Source organism: Pezoporus wallicus, unplaced genomic scaffold (assembly GCF_028554395.1).
Source record: "Pezoporus wallicus isolate ANWC-B61680 ecotype Strahan unplaced genomic scaffold, APGP_CSIRO_Pwel_v1 contig_11374, whole genome shotgun sequence".
NCBI classification, from domain to species: domain Eukaryota; kingdom Metazoa; phylum Chordata; class Aves; order Psittaciformes; family Psittacidae; genus Pezoporus; species Pezoporus wallicus.
The window spans coordinates 4,031-15,922 of record NW_026635290.1 but is presented as its reverse complement, the minus strand read 5'-3'; the positions used below and the strand labels follow the sequence as shown (position 1 = coordinate 15,922).

Sequence of the window (11,892 nt, the reverse complement as noted above, 5' to 3'; positions counted from 1 at the left end):
GTGAGAATGGGGGAAATGGGAATGGGGAAAAATGGGAATGGGGGGGTGAGAATGGGGGGAAATGGGAATGGGGGGTGAGAATGGGGAAAAATGGGAATGGGGGGGTGAGAATGGGGGAAATGGGAATAAGGGGGGCTGAGAATGGGGGAAATGGGAATGGGGAAAAAAGGAGAATGGGGGAAATGGGATGGGGGGGTGAGAATGGGGGAAATGGGAATGGGGGGGTGAGAATGGGGGAAATGGGATGGGGGGGTGAGAATGGGGGAAATGGGATGGGGGGCTGAGAAGGGGGGAAATGGGAATAAGGGGGCTGAGAATGGGGGGAAATGGGATGGGGGGGTGAGAATGGGGGAAATGGGAATGGGGGAAATGGGAATGGGGGAAATGGGAATGGGGAAAAATGGGAATGGGGGGGCTGAGAATAGGGGGAAATGGGATGAGGGGGCTGAGAAAGAGGGGGGTGGGAATGGGGTTGGGAAAATGGGGGGGGAATGGGGGGAAGAGGGGTGTTGGGAATGGGGGAAATGGGAACGGGGGCTGTGAATGGGGGGCTGAGAATGGAGGAGATGGGAACAGGGGGACGGGAACGGGGGGGTTGTACCCAGGGAACGCCGGTGCCTTTGGCCAACTATGCCTTGGGACCGGCTGTGCCAGGGGACGCGGTTGTGCCAACAGCGACTGTGCTGAGGGTCCGCCTGTGCCAACAGGCGACGGCAGCAGCGGTGCCAGGGGGTGAGGATGCGCCCAGAGCACGGGGTACCCACAGCGGAGTGTGCTCGGGGGCACGGTTGTGCCCAGGGACTGACTGCACCCATGGGCTGTGCCCATAGACTGAGTGTACCCATGGATTGACTGTACCCATGGATTGACTGTACCCATAGATTGACTGCACCCATGGACTGTGCCCATTGAGTGAGTGTACCCATGGATTGACTGTGCCCATGGATTGACTGTACCCATAGATTGACTGTACCCATGGACTGACTGTGCCCATTGAGTGAGTGTACCCATGGATTGACTGTGCCCATGGATTGACTGTACCCATAGATTGACTGTACCCATGGACTGACTGTGCCCATTGAGTGAGTGTACCCATGGATTGACTGTACCCATAGATTGACTGTACCCATGGACTGACTGTGCCCATTGAGTGAGTGTACCCATGGATTGACTGTGCCCATGGATTGACTGTACCCATGGACTGACTGCACCCCTGGATTGACTGCACCCCTGGATTGACTGTGCCCATGGATTGACTGTACCCATGGATTGACTGTGCCCATGGACTGTGCCCATAGACTGACTGTACCCATAACTGAGTGTACCCATGGACTGACTGTACCCATGGATTGACTGTGCCCATGGATTGACTGCACCCCTGGATTGACTGCACCCCTGGATTGACTGTACCCATGGATTGACTGTACCCATGGATTGATTGTGCCCATGGACTGTGCCCATGGACTGACTGTGCCCACAGACTGACTGTACCCATGGATTGACTGTGCCCATGGACTGACTGTGCCCACAGACTGACTGTACCCATGGATTGACTGTGCCCATGGACTGACTGTGCCCACAGACTAACTGTACCCATACACTGACTGTACCCATAGACTGAGTGTACCCATGGACTGACTGTGCCCACAGACTGACTGTACCCATACACTGACTGTACCCAGGGTTCCAGCTGTGCCTGGGACCGGCTGTCCCTACACCCATCCGTGCTGGGGTCTGCCTGTACTGGGGCACGGTGGTGCCCAGAGGCTGTGCCCATGGACTCCCCCCGGGCTCCATCTGTGCCCATGGACAGCCTGTTCCCTGGCCCCCGCTGTTCCCCTAGGGACCGACTGTACCGGATGATGCCCCTGTGACCCCCAACCACCCCCCCCAGTGCCCCCCCCCCTTCCCAGTCCATCCCAGTGCCCCCAGTCCTGCTCCCAGCTCCCCCCCCAGTAACGCCCCCCCCTCCCTCTCTGCCCTGGCCCCCCAGGGTCCGGCTTAGTCACCATAGCAACCGTCAAGGGCAGCTCAAGGGCATGGGGGGGGCACTGCCGTGGGGCCCGCAGCCCCTGCCATGGGGCCACCAGCGTGCACCAGCACCACCAGTCTGCCCCAGTGCTCCCAGCACCCCCCCCCGCAGCCCAGCCTCACACCCCCAGTGCAGCCCAGTATGGACCAGTCCCCCATCCAGCCCAGTGCCCCCCAGTCCATGTCAGTTGCCACCAGTCTGTCCCAGTCCACCCCAATCTGTCCCAGGCCATGCGAGTTCCAGTCCATCCCACTCTGTCCCAGTCCACCCCAATCTGTCCCAGTCCATCCCAATCTGTCCCAGTCCATCCCAGTCTGCCCCAGTCCATGCAAGTTCCAGTCCATCCCAGTCTGTCCCAGGACATCCCAGTCCATCCCAGTTCATCCCAGTCTGTCCCAGTCCATCCCAGGCCATCCCAGGCCATCCCAGTCCGTCCCAGTCCATCCCAGTCTGTCCCAGTCCATTCAAGTTCCAATCCATCCCAATCCATTCCAGTCCATCCCAGTCTGCCCCAGTTCATTCAAGTTCCAGTCGATCCCAGTCTGTCCCAGTCCCCCCAGTCCATCCCAGTCCATCCCAATCCCCCCAGTCCATCCCAGTCCCTCCAGTCCATCCCAGTCCATCCCAGTCCCCCCAGTCCATCCCAGCCCCCCCTGCCAGTCCATCCCAATCCCCCCAGTCCATCCCAGTCCCCCCAGTCCGTCCCAGTCTGTCCCAGTCCCCCCAGTCCATCCCAGCCCATCCCAATCCCCCCAGTCCCCCAGTCCCTCCAGTCCATCCCAGTCCATCCCAGTCCATCCCAATCCCCCCAGTCCCCCCAGTCCATCCCAATCCTCCCAGTCCATCCCAGCCCCCCCAGTCCATCCCAGTCCATCCCAATCCCCCCAGTCCCCCCAGTCCATCCCAGTCCATCCCAGTCCATCCCAGTCCATCCCAGTCCATCCCAGTCCCCCCAGTCCCCCCAGTCCATCCCAGTCCATCCCAGTCCCCCCAGTCCCCCCAGTCCATCCCAGTCCATCCCAGTCCATCCCAGTCCATCCCAGTCCCCCCAGTCCCCCCAGTCCCCCCAGTCCTTCCAAGTCCCCCACGTCCCCCCAGTCCATCCCCTTCACCCCAGTCCCCCCAGTCCATCCCAGTCCATCCCAGTCCATCCCAGTCCCCCCAGTCCCCCCAGTCCCCCCAGTCCATCCCAGTCCATCCCAGTCCATCCCAGTCCATCCCAGTCCCCCCAGTCCATCCCAGTCCCCCCAGTCCATCCCAGTCCATCCCAGTCCCCCCCCACAGTGCCCCACGGGGCCGGGTGGGGGCCCAGCACGTGGCCTCGCGTCATTTGTTTGTTCAGCTTTGGGGGTCGGCGGGGGGGGGGCAGCGGGGGGGCCGGGACCGTAAACACGGAGAGACCCCCCCCCGCCGGGCGGGGGGGCTGGGAGGGGCTGGGATGGACGGGGGATGGGACTGAAATGGCCTGGGAAGAACTGGGATGGACTGGGAGAGACTGGGGAGACCGGGATCTGGCACTGGGAGCACTGGGATGGGAATGGGAGCACTGGGATCTGGCACTGGGAGCACTGGGATGGGGCACGGGGAGCACTGGGATGGGACTGGGAGCACTGGGATCTGGCACTGGGAGCACTGGGATGGCACTGGGAGCACTGGGATGGGACTGGGAGCACTGGGGTCTGGCACTGGGAGCACTGGGAGCACTGGGATCTGGCACTGAGAGCACTGGGATGGGACTGGGAGCACTGGGATCTGGCACTGGGAGCACTGGGATGGGGCACGGGGAGCACTGGGATGGGACTGGGAGCACTGGGATCTGGCACTGGGAGCACTGGGATGGGACTGGGAGCACTGGGATGGGGCACTGGGAGCACTGGGATGGGGCACGGGAGCACTGGGATGGGACTGGGAGCACTGGGGTCTGGCACTGGGAGCACTGGGATGGGAATGGGAGCACTGGGATCTGGCACTGGGAGCACTGGGATGGGGCACAGGGAGCACTGGGAGCACTGGGAGCACTGGGAGCACTGGGATAGGTTACGGGGAGCACTGGGAGAACTGGGATAGGGCAGAGGGAGCACTGGGATAGGGCACGGGGAGCACGGGGAGCACTGGGATGGGAGTGTGAGCACTGGGATAGGGCACAGGGAGCACTGGGAGCACTGGGATCCAGCCCTGGGAGCGCTGGGATGGGACTGGCAGCACTGGGATCACTGGGGTAGGGCACGGGGAGCACTGGGAGCACTGGGATCTGGCACTGGGAGCACTGGGAGCACTGGGATCTGGCACTGGGAGCACTGGGATCCGGCACTGGGAGCACTGGAAGCACTGCGAGCGCTGGGAGCGCTGGGATCCGGCACTGGGAGCACTGGGAGCGCTGGGATCTGGCACTGGGATCTGGCACTGGGAGCACTGGGATCTGGCACTGGGATCTGGCACTGGGAGCACTGGGATCTGGCACTGGGATCTGGCACTGGGAGCGCTGGGAGCACTGGGATCTGGCACTGGGATCCGGCACTGGGAGCACTGGGATCTGGCACTGGGATCCGGCACTGGGAGCACTGGGATCTGGCACTGGGATCCGGCACTGGGAGCACTGGGATCTGGCACTGGGATCCGGCACTGGGAGCACTGGGATCTGGCACTGGGAGCGCTGGGAGCACTGGGATCTGGCACTGGGATCCGGCACTGGGAGCACTGGGATCCGGCACCGGGAGCGCGGGGCCGGGGCACTGGAAGCGCGGTTCCTCTCCTGCCCCCCCTCCTCGCGCAGCTGCCGCCCGTGGGCGGGAGGAATGCGGCAGCCGAGGGGGGACCTGAGGACACGGGGAGGGGCCGTGACCCCCCTGACCCAGCGCCGCCCCCCCCCCCGGGGGCCCCCTTAACACCCCCCCCCCCCCCCCCCCCCCCGGACCCCAACCCTGACCCCCTCGACACCCCCCCCCCAGCTGGGGGGCACCAACCCCTTCACATCCCCATGTCCTCGCTGTCATGGGGGTCTCGGTGCCCCCCCCACCTTGGCGTTCCCACATCCTCACCCCCCCCATTGGGGGTCCCCCACGACCCCACCCCCCCCGCAGGGGTCCCCAATATCCGAAGCACCCCCTCAAAGTGTGTGTGGGGGGGGGGCACCAACCCGACGTTGCATGGAGCACCCTGAATGGGGGTTGGGGGGGGTACAACCAATGCCCCCCCCCAATTCACACCCCAAGAGCATCACAGTCAAGGTGTGTGTGGGGGGGGGGGTACAACCAATGCCCCCCCCCAATTCACACCCCAAGAGCATCACAGTCAAGGTGTGTGTGTGGGGGGGGGGGGTGTGTGTGGTGCCCCCCCCCCCAATTCACACCCCAAGAGCATCACAGTCAAGGTGTGTGTGGGGGGGGTACAACCAATGCCCCCCCTCAATTCACACCCCAAGAGCATCACAGTCAAGGTGTGTGTGGGGGGGGTTACAACCAATCCCCCCCCCCAATTCACACCCCAAGAGCATCACAGTCAAGGTGTGTGTGTGTGGGGTACAACCAAGGCCCCCCCCCCATTCACACCCCAAGAGCATCACAGTCAAGGTGTGTGTGTGTGGGGTACAACCAATGCCCCCCCCCAATTCACACCCCAAGAGCATCACAGTCAAGGTGTGTGTGTGTGGGGGGTACAACCTATGCCCCCCCCAATTCACACCCCAAGAGCATCACAGTCAAGGTGTGTGTGGGGGGGTACAACCAATGCCCCCCCCCAATTCACACCCCAAGAGCATCACAGTCAAGGTGTGTGGGGGGGGTACAACCAATGCCCCCCCCAATTCACACCCCAAGAGCATCACAGTCAAGGTGTGTGTGTGTGGGGTACAACCAATGCCCCCCCCCATTCACACCCCAAGAGCATCACAGTCAAGGTGTGTGTGGGGGGGGGTACAACCAATCCCCCCCCCAATTCACACCCCAAGAGCATCACAGTCAAGGTGTGTGTGTGTGGGGTACAACCAATGCCCCCCCCCCCAGTCACACCCCAAGAGCATCACAGTCAAGGTGTGTGTGTGGGGGGGTACAACCAATCCCCCCCCCAATTCACACCCCAAGAGCATCACAGTCAAGGTGTGTGTGTGTGGGGGTTACAACCTTGGGGATGCCCCCATTCACACCCAACACACCTCAGCATGTGGAGGGGGGTGTACGTTTATTACAGGGGCAATGGGGCGCCAGCGCCCCTTCACCGCGCCTCGGGGCCGGCCACGGTGCCGTTGCTCTCGCAAGGGGGGTCCGGGTCCCCGTTCCCCCCCTCGGCCTCCGCCGCCGCCGCCGCCTCCTCCAAGGGCTGGTCCAGGCGGCTGGGGATGGACCAGTAGAGCTGGGCCTGGCGACGAGCGGCCGCCGCCGCCAACTGCCGGGCGCTGCAGGCCGGGGTGGGCACGGCCACGGTGTGATGGAAGCCCCCGTAGTCCACCTCGTAGAAGCCCTCCTCGAGGCTGAGCAGGGGCGTGAAGCGGTGCCCCCAGAGCACCTCGTCCGCCAGGTAGGAGCTGCGAGCCTGGCACGTCATCCCTGCGCCGGGGAGGCAGTGGGCATCGTCGTGCGGGAGGAGCCGCACGGAGAGGGTGCCCCATGGGTGATGGAGAGAGGGCGGGGGGACCACGATAGGGAAGGATGTGGGGTATGGGTGATGGAGACGGGGGGGGTACCATGGTACGGAAGGATGTGGGGTATGGGTGCCCCATGGGTGATGGAGAGAGGGCGGGGGTACCATGATACGGAAGGATGTACCCCATGGGTGATGGAGACGGGGGGTGTACCATGGTACGGAAGGATGTGGGGTATGGGTGCCCCATGGGTGATGGAGAGAGGGCGGGGGTACCATGATACGGAAGGATGTGGGGTATGGGTGCCCCATGGGTGATGGAGAGAGGGCGGGGGTACCATGGTACGGAAGGATGTACCCCATGGGTGATGGAGACGGGGGGGGTACCATGGTACGGAAGGATGTACCCCATGGGTGATGGAGACAGGGTGGGGGTACCACAATAGGGAAGGATGTGGGGTATGGGTGCCCCATGGGTGATGGAGACAGGGTGGGGGTACCACGATAGTGAAGGATGTACCCCATAGGTGATGGAGACAGTGTGTGGGTACCACAATAGGGAAGGATGTGGGGTATGGGTGATGGAGACAGGGTGGGGGTACCACGATAGGGAAGGATATGGGGTATGGGTACACCATGGGTGATGGAGATAGTGTGTGGGTACCACAACAGTGCAGGATGTGGGGTATGGGTGCCTCATGGGTGATGGAGACTGTGCAGGAGTACCATAATAGGTGAAGGATGTACCCCATGGGTGATGGAGACAGTGTGTGGGTACCACAATAGGGAAGGATGTGGGGTATGGGTGCCCCATGGGTGATGGAGACAGTGCAGGAGTACCACAATAGGTGAAGGATGGACCCCATTGGTGATGGACACAGTGAGTGGGTACCACAATAGGGAAGGATGTACCCCATGGGTGATGGAGACAGTGTGTGGGTACCACAATAGGGAAGGATGTGGGGTATGGGTGCCCCATGGGTGATGGAGACAGGGTGGGGGTACCACGATAGTGAAGGATGTACCCCATAGGTGATGGAGACAGTGTGTGGGTACCACAATAGGGAAGGATGTGGGGTATGGGTGATGGAGACAGGGTGGGGGTACCACGATAGGGAAGGATATGGGGTATGGGTACACCATGGGTGATGGAGATAGTGTGTGGGTACCACAACAGTGCAGGATGTGGGGTATGGGTGCCTCATGGGTGATGGAGACTGTGCAGGAGTACCATAATAGGTGAAGGATGTACCCCATGGGTGATGGAGACAGTGTGTGGGTACCACAATAGGGAAGGATGTGGGGTATGGGTGCCCCATGGGTGATGGAGACAGTGCAGGAGTACCACAATAGGTGAAGGATGGACCCCATTGGTGATGGACACAGTGAGTGGGTACCACAATAGGGAAGGATGTACCCCATGGGTGATGGAGACAGTGTGTGGGTACCACAATAGGGAAGGATGTGGGGTATGGGTGCCCCATGGGTGATGGAGACAGGGTGGGGGTACCACGATAGTGAAGGATGTACCCCATAGGTGATGGAGACAGTGTGTGGGTACCACAATAGGGAAGGATGTGGGGTATGGGTGATGGAGAAAGGGTGGGGGTACCACGATAGGGAAGGATGTGGGGTATGGGTGCCCCATGGGTGATGGAGACGGGGGGGGGTACCACAACAGTGAAGGATGTACCCCATGGGTGATGGAGACAGTGCGGGGGTACCACAACAGTGCGGGATGTGGGGTATGGGTACCCCATGGGTGATGGACACAGTGTGTGGGTACCCCAATAGGTGAAGGATGTGGGGTGTGGGTACCCCATGGGTGATGGACACAGTGTGTGGGTACCCCAATAGGTGAAGGATGTGGGGTATGGGTACCCCACCAAGGGGTGAAAAAGAACACAGTGCATGGGGCACCCCATGGGTGAAGGATGTGGTGTATGGAGCACACCAACATGTGAAGAACATGGGTGAAGGGCACAGTGCATGGGGCACCCCATGGGGGAAGGACACAGTTCCTGGAGCACCCCATGGGGGAAGGACACGGTGCATGGGGTACCCTAACAGGTGAAGGATGTGGAGCACGGGGCACCCCACTGTGCAGCATGAGCACGTGGAGGTGATGTCCCCATGGAGATGAGGTGGCCCCACCAGGATGAGGCATTCCCATGGAGGTGTCCTCATGGAGGTGAGATGGTCCCACAGAGCCATCCCCACGCGGATTACGTGCCCCTATGGAGGTGGGGTGGCCCCATGGAGATGAAGTTGTCCCCTACAAGGATGAGGTATCCCCACGGAGGTTACCTGCCCCCATGAGATATCCCTATGGATCTGGGGTGTCCCAATGGAAGTGAGATAACCCCCCAGAGATGAGCTATCCCCATGAGCTGAGGCGTCTGCCCCAGGGTGAGGTGTTCCCATGGCCGTGTCCCCCCCCAGCGATGAGGTGTCCCCACGAGGACGGGTGATGGTGCCCAAATGGAGGTGAGATGGTCCCACAGAGCCATCCCCACGCGGATTACGTGCCCCTATGGAGGTGAGGTGGCCCCATGGAGATGAAGTTGTCCCCTACAAGGATGAGGCATCCCCACGGAGGTTACCTGCCCCCATGAGGCGTCCCGATGGAAGTGAGATAACCCAACAGAGATGAGCTATCCCCATGAGCCCCAGGATGAGGTGCCACCACGAGGACGGGCGGCGTTGCCCACATGGAGGTGAGACACCCGTGGTCCCCACCGGGATGAGATGCCACCCCAAGCCCTCCGTTACCTGTAGCCTCCACCATGCCCTCGAGGATGACGACGATCTCGAAGTCGTCCTTCTCCAGCTGGTGCCGCGAGACGTCCCAGAAGGGGCTCCTCTCGTCGATCTCGTGGCTGATGATGAGGGGCGACACGAGGAAGAGCCGGTCGTCGCCCGTCTCGAAGCCCACGCTCAGGTCGGTCTGGTCCAAGGGGATGAACTCGCCCTCCTGCGTCTGCTTGGACTTGATGAGCTTGGCGCGGATGGAGGCCTCCACGATGTGCGAGTCCCGCAGGTCCCCCACGCGGAACATGAGGCAGAGGCGGTCGTCCCGCAGCGAGACCACGGCGTGCGAGGAGAACACCAAGGTCTCGGCGCGCTTGTTGGGCTGCGAGATCTTCACGAACATGCAACCCACCATGAAGGCGTTGACCATGGAGCCCAGGATGGCCTGGAGCAGCAGCAGCACGATGCCCTCGGGGCACTGGTCCGTGATGACGCGGTGCCCGTAGCCGATGGTGGTCTCGGTCTCGATGGAGAAGAGGAAGGCGGAGACGAAGCCGTTGAGGTTGTTGACGCACGGCGTCCACGCGTGGTCCTCCAGGTGCTCCAGGTCGCCGCGGCAGTAGGCGATGAACCACCAGATGAGGCCGAAGAAGAGCCAGGTGACGGCGTAGGCCAGGATGAAGACGAGGAGGCTGAAGCGCCACTTGAGGTCCACCAAGGTGGTGAAGATGTCGGTGAGGTACCGGTAGGTCTCGCGCACGTTCCCGTGCTGCACGTTGCACTTGCCGTCCTTCTCCACGTAGCGCTGCCGCCGCCGGCGCCGGGGGGGAACCGGGGGGGGCCGCGAGCCCCTCGCCATGGGTCAGCGCCTGGGGGGCAACCGAGGCACATGGAGGCGGCTCTAGAACACACGCGTGCGACGGGGGCCCAACAAGACCCCCGCACCCCCCCGACACGCCGCGCGCCGTGCCCACACGCGTGTGCACGCGTGGGCCGCGCGGCGCAGATGGCGTGTGCCGGGGCCCACACGTGTGCGCTCGCGTCCGCCGACCCACACGCGTGCCCGCACCCGCAGCACCGCTTGCACACGCGTGTGACCACCGGCTTCCCCCCCCCACATACGATCTACATGTGTGTGTGTGTGTGTGTTGGTGTGGGTGCCCCCCCCCCATCCATCCCCATTCCATCCCCCCCCCCCCATTGCCACCGCAGGGGGGGGTTCAGCGCCCGAAATGGGGGGCACAGAAAGGGGGGGTCACCCCATAGCAGCCCCCCTCCCCCCCCAGCCCCACACTCACCGGTTACCCCGCGGCCGCCGCTTCGCTGCGCGCATCCTGGGGGGGGGGGGGGGGGGTCGGTACCGGGTGGGTGCCGGTGGTGGAGGGGCCCCCCCCGAGCCGTTAAAACGCCCCCCAACGGTAACGAGCACCCCCCGACGTTAACAAACGCCCCCCAACGGGAACGCCCCCCCCCCCCCCCCCCCCCCCCCGTTGCCGGGGAACCGGGAGCGCGCGGATAAAAATACCGAGCAGCGGCAGCCCCGCCCCCCCCCGCAGCCCCGCCCCCCCCCCGGGGTGAGTTCACCCGAGTGGGACAGCGGGACCCACACAGCTCCTGACCCCCAACACCGCTCCTGACCCCCAACACCGCTCCTGACCCCCAACACAGCTCCTGACCCCCATCACCGCTCCTGACCCCCAACACCGCTCCTGACCCCCAACAACGCTCCTGACCCCCAACAACGCTCCTGACCCCCAACACAGCTCCTGACCCCCATCACCGCTCCTGACCCCCAACACCGCTCCTGACCCCCAACAACGCTCCTGACCCCCAACACCGCTCCTGACCCCCAACACCGCTCCTGACCCCCATCACCGCTCCTGACCCCCAACACCGCTCCTGACCCCCAACACAGCTCCTGACCCCCAACACCGCTCCTGACCCCCAACACAGCTCCTGACCCCCAACACCGCTCCTGACCCCCAACACAGCTCCTGACCCCCAACACCGCTCCTGACCCCCAGCACCGCTCCTGACCCCCAACACCGCTCCTGACCTCCAACACCGCTCCTGACCCCCAACACCGGCCCTGACCCCCAACACCGCTCCTGACCCCCAACACCGCTCCTGACCCCCAACACAGCTCCTGACCCCCAACACCGCTCCTGACCCCCAACAACGCTCCTGACCCCCAACACCGCTCCTGACCCCCAACACCGCTCCTGACCTCCAACACCGCTCCTGACCTCCAACACCGCTCCTGACCCCCAACACCGCTCCTGACCCCCAACAACGCTCCTGACCCCCAACACCGCTCCTGACCCCCAACAACGCTCCTGACCCCCAACACCGCTCCTGACCCCCAACAACGCTCCTGACCCCCAACACCGGCCCTGACCCCCATCACCGCTCCTGACCCCCAACAACGCTCCTGACCCCCAACACAGCTCCTGACCCCCAACAACGCTCCTGACCCCCAGCACCGCTCCTGACCCCCATCACCGCTCCTGACCCCCAACACCGCTCCTGACCCC

General features: G+C 63.3%; 1 protein-coding gene across 1 annotated transcript; it reads right to left on the bottom strand.

Moving 5' to 3' along the window:
* Window positions 1-6,191: 6,191 nt before the first annotated feature.
* On the bottom strand, window positions 6,192-10,727 carry LOC130603575 (G protein-activated inward rectifier potassium channel 3-like). Its single transcript, XM_057417408.1, has 3 exons — window positions 10,657-10,727; window positions 9,380-10,227; window positions 6,192-6,573 (listed from the first exon to the last, which is right to left on the bottom strand). The coding sequence occupies exons 2-3, from the start codon at window positions 10,215-10,217 to the stop codon at window positions 6,242-6,244; spliced, it is 1,170 nt and encodes a 389-aa protein (XP_057273391.1). The 5' UTR covers window positions 10,218-10,227; window positions 10,657-10,727; the 3' UTR covers window positions 6,192-6,241.
* Between the last annotated feature and the right edge of the window lie 1,165 nt (window positions 10,728-11,892).